This window comes from Octopus bimaculoides, chromosome 9 (genome assembly GCF_001194135.2).
Source record: "Octopus bimaculoides isolate UCB-OBI-ISO-001 chromosome 9, ASM119413v2, whole genome shotgun sequence".
Classification (NCBI taxonomy): Eukaryota; Metazoa; Mollusca; class Cephalopoda; order Octopoda; family Octopodidae; genus Octopus; species Octopus bimaculoides.
This window is the reverse complement of record NC_068989.1, coordinates 59,253,546-59,261,819: the sequence shown is the minus strand read 5'-3', so window position 1 is coordinate 59,261,819 and position 8,274 is coordinate 59,253,546. Positions and strand designations below refer to the sequence as shown.

At 33.8% G+C, this 8,274-nt stretch overlaps 1 protein-coding gene across 1 annotated transcript in view; it reads left to right on the top strand.

The window, feature by feature from the left end:
- Window positions 1-8,274, top strand: part of LOC106871029 (polypeptide N-acetylgalactosaminyltransferase 13) — a 35,196-nt gene that overhangs the window by 14,119 nt on the left and 12,803 nt on the right. The window contains exons 4-7 of the mRNA XM_014917287.2: window positions 149-315; window positions 2,805-2,969; window positions 4,359-4,572; window positions 6,781-6,898. Coding sequence (XP_014772773.1) covers window positions 149-315; window positions 2,805-2,969; window positions 4,359-4,572; window positions 6,781-6,898 — 664 coding nt within the window. The remainder of the gene's footprint in view (window positions 1-148; window positions 316-2,804; window positions 2,970-4,358; window positions 4,573-6,780; window positions 6,899-8,274) is intronic.

Here is an 8,274-nt window from a genome sequence, read left to right as displayed (position 1 = left end):
TATATATATATATATATATATATATATATATATATATATATATATATGCATGTGTGTGTGTGCATGTGAATGTGTACATATAAGGGTTTAAAGTATTCAGTTTCAGCTTTTCTTCATGTTCATTACATTAACAATTCGATTTCTTCAGATGTGACCGAGTGACTTATCCCAGTAACCTACCTAGCACTACAGTAATAATTTGCTTCCACAACGAAGCTTGGTCTACATTGCTGCGTACCGTTCACAGTGTTCTTAGACACACTTCATTAGAATTGCTGTCAAGTATCATATTAGTTGATGACGCGTCTACTTTCCGTAAGTATTTTCTTATTCCACTACATTTCATTTTTATTTGTACCGGTTTGGTCGCTATACTCATATTCCCAAACCCTCGGATACCAATGAAATTCTATTCAGATTCTTCATTAATTTTAATGTATGTTTATAACATACTCCATACATAATATGCATTTGCGATCTTTTTTTTTTTTTAGGGAAACTGACTCTCGATCCATTTTAATATCACGTTGTAAGTCTTTTTACTTAAATTGCTTATAATCTTTATAAAAAGTACGAATATTTATTTATAACATTAATTTCCCACAATATCTCTCAAAATCCATACCAATTTAATTTGCCAATATAACTTTTGAGTATTGAATGTACCACTGATGAATTTGTATTTACTTTGATATAAATGGCATGTTTGCTTTCTATTTTTTGACATTAATATAGCATAATGTCCATCATTAAGTTTGGTGGATCCAAAACCACTTCCAAATTTTCTTAATTTATATATGCCATTCATTCATTAGTCTTTCTTTAGTCGTTCATTCATTTTCCATTGTTCATTATTTCTCTTACGTTCCAACTTTCCTTTTTCTATTGGTATAGTTGCCTACCTATGACCCTAAATATTATGCGTAGTATGTATGTATGCATGTATGTATGTATGTATGTATGTATGCATGTATGTATGTATGTATACTTTAGTACGAGGGGGTACCCAAAAGAAACAAGTCCGTTGTAGTTCGTGCTACCGTCGCTAGAAGCCACTTGAGGCGACCTTGAAACGAAGTAACAGCGTGTATCTGTGAAATTCTATCTTCTACTGGGGAAAACGGCGGCCGAAATAGTTGCCATGATTCAAACAGCTTACAAGGATGTTGCCATGAGCAAAACAGAAGTTTACAAGTGGTTTTCACGCTTTAGAAATGGTCACTTGTTGTTTGAAAACCAACCTCATGCAGGGCAACCGTCGACCTACCGAACAAAGGAAAGCACCAGAAAAATTCATGAACTGATTTTGGAGGATCGTCTCTGAACAATTGACGAATTTATTTATATGACTGGTGTGTTCTGGAGCTCCTGTCAACAAATGTTGTGCAAGAAAATGTGAATGAAACGAGTTTCAGCAAAATTTGTGCATCGTTTGCTCATGGAAGATCAAAAGCAGTCACGACTGAATGTGTGTCGTAAACTGAAAGAACAGTTGGAAGTTGATCCGGACCCGTTTTCGATGGTCATCACTGGTGACGAAAGCTGGCGACACGGCTACGATCCGGAAACGAAGCAGCAAGCAAGTCAATGGAAGCATTCAATTTCCCCACGACCCACGACTCAAAAAAGCGCGTCGTAAAAGGAAGTAAAATATCTTAGAGAAATTCAAGCCCATGTTAGAGCATATATGTCTGTGAACTCTTTGCTGGCTTCTCAGGGTTCGGGATGAAAGAGCCGAAGGGAAAGAACTGGTGATTATAGTAATGATGGAGCCCGTAGGCAAGATAACCTGTGGACAAAGGTTAAAAATATGACTTCTGCAGTTTAGGTAGATATCTGGCTGCTGAGAACTTTTTAATATTCTTTTCTCAGCTAAATGTAATCAGCATTTAATTGCAACAGAAAATGCTGATAATGTTTAGCCGAGAAAAGAATCATATAAAATTCTCACCACCCAAACATCTACCTAAACAGCAGAAGTGAAAGTTTTAGTCCTTGCCCACATGAGAGCAGATATATTTTACCGTGACTACAGGTCCATCATTACTACAATCAGTTCTCCACCTTCGCTCTTTTTCCCCAACCCTAAATTCTGAGAACCCAGCAAAGAGTTTAACCAATGCGTAAACGAACACACAAATATATGCGCTCTAGCATGAGCTTCAGCATTCGAATACACTCCTCTCTGAAAAAATCTTACACACACGATATCCTTACTCGAATAACAACTACTAAACTGTACACACATTTTCAGAAAACTATTCAGGGTTAAGGAGCATAACTCTTGAGATAACCCTTGTTCAGGTCGTTCCTAGTTTTTATAGCATTTACAAGCCGGGTGTGTTATTTCACCTCCATTAACGGAGAGCAGTCACCACGCACTATAAATAGTAACAATCTAGTCATATTTGAGTGGACAGAAGTTGCTTTAATTCTCTGGTGGCTGTATGATCACTTGAAACTATACAAGTTGCTCTGTTTTCTAGAGTATTCTCATAGATAAAACGTGCAGTGTAAGCACTTAACTTACTTTTCCGCAGCGACGATAAATTTGCATATAATTATAATGATGGAGAAAACACGATGTAATTCATTATTTATTACATGCATTGTTAATTATATGCATATTCGTAAGATGTATATAAATTTATATTGTTTGGTGTTTTGTTTTTTTAATTTACTTATTAGTGTACGTGTGTCAGCATTTCAAAATCCACACCCAATTCTGTGTATGGATGAATGCAGAACAATATTAACAGTGTTTTTATAATATCTATATGTGTAACTTTTGTTTTATCCTTCAGAATTCCTCAAAAGACCGTTGGAGGATTATATAAAACAGCTACCAAAAGTCCGCATAATCAGAAGTACAACACGACTAGGTTTAATTCGAGCGAGGCTATTCGGGGTAAATGCATCAAGGAGCGAAATAATTACGTTCCTAGATTCACACTGCGAATGTGTGGCAGGTATCAATAATAATTTCTGTTTATCTATAGGTTAAAATCAATTTTGTTATGGAGGTGATATTGTAGAGAAGACCAAGTATATTACTGATAATTATTGTATTGTTATCGAATATTCAATATTGATTTCCATTCAGGACAAAAAGTCATATATTTGTATCGTAAGAACTTTAGAATCTCAGTCATCCAGCTAGTCTCTGCATACACAGAAGACAAATTTTGACATTAGTTGTATAGCCTATGATCACAAATGGAGTAACTCACTTTCTAACTTCAGCACATGACATTGCTCTCATAAATGGATAGCAGCAATGATATATGTGAATTTACTTCAATCAGAACTTTAAAATGCTTCCTAATGTCAGCTAAATAAGATCATATCACTCAGATCTATGACACTAGAGCACTGGAAGTTTGTATTTCTGGAAGAAATCCAATTGTCTTTCAATTAATGTATTTCCCACTGACAATGAGCATATACTAAATTATTTCTTAATAACTTTCAGATAAATGGATATTTTCCCATGAAATTTTCTACGAATACGTTTTAAATGGTGTAGATTACGATTATATAAGTATTTGTTGCGAAAAGCTTTTCGGAGAGGTGGTTTCCAGGAGTTGTGAATAATCCACACGTCTCAGTTTGTTTCTTCATAATTCCAAGCAAAATGGGTAGTTTTAAATTAAGGTTTCTACAAATACCTTACTGACGGGATAGATTACGAGTATATCGGAATTTATTGTGAAAAAAATGTTTTGAGAGAGGGAAGGAGTGTCGCATAATTCACACCATGTTTTAATGATGTATACTATAAAAATGTTACTCCACCCTTTCCCTTCTGAAATTTGTTAAAGGAATATCTTTTAATAATTTGAAAATAAATTATCAGAAGTGAATTTGTTGGCATATCACTTTGCTAAGCTATTGTCCTCAGAACATACCAACATGATCCTTGCTATTTTTGCATACTAAGCGACCACTTAGTGGATGGGCTACCTTTGAATTTCTTTAAAAGAGAAAAAAGAACGCGACTAAGTTAAGTTAAAATCATATCTTATTTCTTCATAAATTTCAATGCTGTCTTTTAGTGCTTGGTCTTATTTTAAATTTATTTACTGAGTGAGTGAGTGAATAGTATTGTAAGACGAATAAACGATACAACGAAGAAATAAACGTAACATCAGATAAATTACACAAACTAGCAATCAAATGTGTAAATATTACCTAACGACTAGTAGAAAATCGTTCGGAGGACAATCCTTCTGCTATTTCTAAAGTTAATTATTAGTTTACATACACTTAGGAAAACAAATATAACCTAAAGAAGAGGGTATTAAAATGAAATATTTTACACAAAATTTCAAAAAGTATGTTTTGTTCTTTGTTTAAAGACTGGTTGCGCCCTATGCTAGCAAGACTTGTTGAAAAGCCGAATTCTGTGGTATCACCAGTCATTGATACTATTGACAGTAATACATTCGAGTACTTCACCGCTCTCGGGGATGATATCAATGTCGGCATATTTGACTGGTCTTTAGCTTTTAAATGGATGCTATTACCAGAAAGAATTAAGAAAATCCGAATATCAAATTTAGACCCGGTTATGTGAGTATACCATTTCTTTGCACATTCTATATATTCGTTATATGTTGTCGATATGCGTTTCACTTGTTATGTTAAAATATTTTAACTTTGTTTAAAACTCTTATTTAAAAGTAGTATGCAATCTCTCTTGCTTCGCCTACATCGACTTCAACTGCGTTTGAACTCAGTCGTGATTAAAGATTAGGTGACAATTACCTCAGTGCACTGCTGGGTTAATTACCGATGGCCCTTCAATGTGTGGCACACAGGAATAATTAAAACAACGATAAACACTTGAAGTGACAAGACCGACAACTAAAGTAACACAAATGATATCTAACACAGGCAGAATGTCTAACGTTTCTGCAACTGATAATATCAGTATGATAGTTTATTTAATGTATTTACAAAAGATGACACACTAAATCTGACAATCGGCCACTGTACTTCTCAACAGGAAAGGTTGGCTGGGAACTACCGAGTGTCAAGAAGAAATATAAAAAATCAGTCATTAATGTTGTCCACTACTTATTCGACCCACAAATCTTGTTTCGTGTCCTTGTTTGGCTAATAAACGAAAGCAAATCTTTTTTTATCGACAACAGCAAAATTTTTACAAAATTTGGTTTAAACTTAGAATAGTAAGTGTCCAATTTAAAGCAGTAGTGAACCATACATAAGAATAATATAGAAGTAAAGAAGTATGAAGCTAGGCTGTTACAAGGAAAGTATTTTCATGAATTGGATATAAATTATCAAAAGAAATTATCTCTGGCTTGGGTGAACAAATCCGGCCGAAATGGGTAGCAGAGCAATAACATTCGATATCGGGATATAAGTGAACATGAGAAGGATATGTTTCTATTCTGAACACAAATTTTAAACCTGCATTCTGTCACCAAAAGCGAAACGACAATAGTCATATACAATTTGAAAGGAAAATAACAGGAATCTAAACATAACTATGAATCTCAACAAAATAACTAATTTAAAAAGGCACATGCTTAAAGCAAACGGAATATCAGCAATCGAAATGGAACAATTAAAAGAATACACAACTAAAATACAACAAACGCAAGGTCTAAAAAGATAAAAATATCGGGAATGCAAATGAACAGTATGGAACCAAATTGTGACAAACAATGTAAATCACAAAACTAACAAAACAAAAAAAATGAAAACATCCACAGAATGCAGATCAACATAAAATGAACGTGAACAACACAAACAAAAATACGAAAAACATGGATTATTAAACATATCTAAAAATATGAAAATAAAAGATGGAAATCTTAAATATGATAATAATATAAAGGTGGAAGAAATCAAAGAATTGGAAGCACTATATTTCCATGTTAATCAACAAAATAAAACTAAATAAGTCAGTAACGGCGATAATAAAATAATATCTGTTTATCAGAGGCATAATGAAAAATAACAATAATATCAATATCACCAGCTAGAACGAAATATATATGTGAGTAGCTATTATATTTAAAATAGGGAAGTGAGTGATATTTTCAACATATTGATATAGGAATACCAAATCTTGAGTAAATATCGTACAGAGAAAATAGATAAGAGAAAAATCTTTTACAGTCTTCAAATCAATAAGAAAATGATAAAAATTGATAAAAAAATATATTATGACAAATACATGCCAAATATGACATCTGAAACAAAAGATCCTTGCTTAATGGCAAAGAATCTCTCTTTTAAAGAGTAAACAATGATTCTTTGAACAAGACTTATCTAAAATGATTTTACCGATGAACTCCAAAAAGTAAACAATAGGTATATAGGCTGGGAAATTATCACCACGGACAACAGTGTTAAAAACAATATGTAGGCAATTTTGGGATATATTAAAGATACTGAAAGTAGCTCTGACGATGCAAATAATCCAAAACATCATAACAAGATAGAACTGGGCAATCTACAGCTTCGTTGCCATCTAATATTTCTCAGTAAGACTGTAGATTACCAAACGTGTGCAGTCGTCATATTATAGCATGGCGAGAATCCAGTCACCACACATTATGATTTGTTTAGGGTGATAAAATAGCCATCTCCATTGAAATATAAAGTTTTCAACAATTCCGTGAAAACTTCAATGGGTTTTTTAAAAAATGCCAATATTTGAAATGTTTACTGCTTTTTTTTTATCATAGAAAACATTAAAAAAATATATCACATAGTTTTGTACATATGTGGTTCTTATATTTGCAGGACTCCGACAATTGCAGGTGGTCTTTTATCAATGAGAAAAGATTTCTTTGAAAGATTGGGCACTTTCGACCCCGGTTTTGAAACGTGGGGTTCTGAAAATCTTGAGCTATCTTTTAAGGTAAGATGCCTTTTCTTTGATATCAAAATGACAACTATTAAGATTACTATACATAAAATAATATAATGATTACATTAGTGTAGTAGTACAATATTTATTGCCCACAGAGGGCTAAACATAGTGGGGACAAAAAAGGACAGACAAACGGATTAAGTCGATTAAATCGACCCCCCCAGTGCATAACTGGTACTTATTTAATCGACCCCGAAAGGATGAAAAGCAAAGTTGAACTCGGCGGAATTTGAACTTAGAACGTAACAGCAGCCGAAATACCGCTAAGCATTTCGCCCTGCGTGCAAACGATTCTGCCAGCTCGCCGCACTGTAATAGTACAATATTAACAAACAAAATTTACTATTGAGATACAGTTGGACCAATTGTCTTTACGTCATTTCCAGCACAGTAGTATTTTAATTGTACGTAAACGTCACCTTGGCGCTGAGTAGCATTTATTGGTCATTCTTAGCTTTATTTTCATAAGGAATAAATAAAAGATATTCTTCTGGCAGATCACCGGTTTATCACAGATCGTAATTTCAAATGATATGGTACATATTCTCGGCATCTCTTCTCTTTATTTCTGTAAGAGTCACATTGACCCTGAAGACGTCTATTCCTGTTAGTGACCTATTATTGAGAATGTAGAGCATAATAATGCTGTAAGTTAACTGAAATGAAGAGTTTGTCTTATTCGCACGTGTGTGCTTCTGTTACATTCTAACAACGGAGTTGGCGATGATTTTCATGCAGGTCTAACTAACTTTTATATCATATTTCTTGTATACCTTATAGTATTTGTTATTGTTGGGGAAATGTCTGCATTATAATGTTAGGATAACGTTAGGAAGTTTCTAGTTACGTGGGGGTCGAATCGGTTTTCATTTCGCATTTTTACTTGCCTCGGCGATGTAATTCTTTTTATGTATTGTATGACTAGTTACATCTAGATAAATTTAGGAAAGATTTTATACCAACGTTTAAATAATTAAATTTAAAACTTGCCGGTAGAGATTGAAGTAAGTATTGTAAACATCTTAAGCATCACATTAAACCTAAACTTCGGCAAATGCCACTTACACAGAAGCATAATGAAGAACTACATTACAACACATCGTTGTACTCATTCATGTTCAATAATAAACTTCATCAGCAGAATTGACACGAATTTGCATCATATCTTCTGACAAAAAATAATCGTTCAATCATGCTGCATGCTTGTGTTTGGACAGTTATGCTAAATAGCAATGAAACATGGGCTGTAACTGCAGAGGAGATGCGAAAGCTTGAATGAAATGAAGCCAGCATGTTCCACCGGATGTACAATGTCATTGTACATGTGCGACAGAGGGTAAAAGTTTGAAGGGAAAAATTACGTG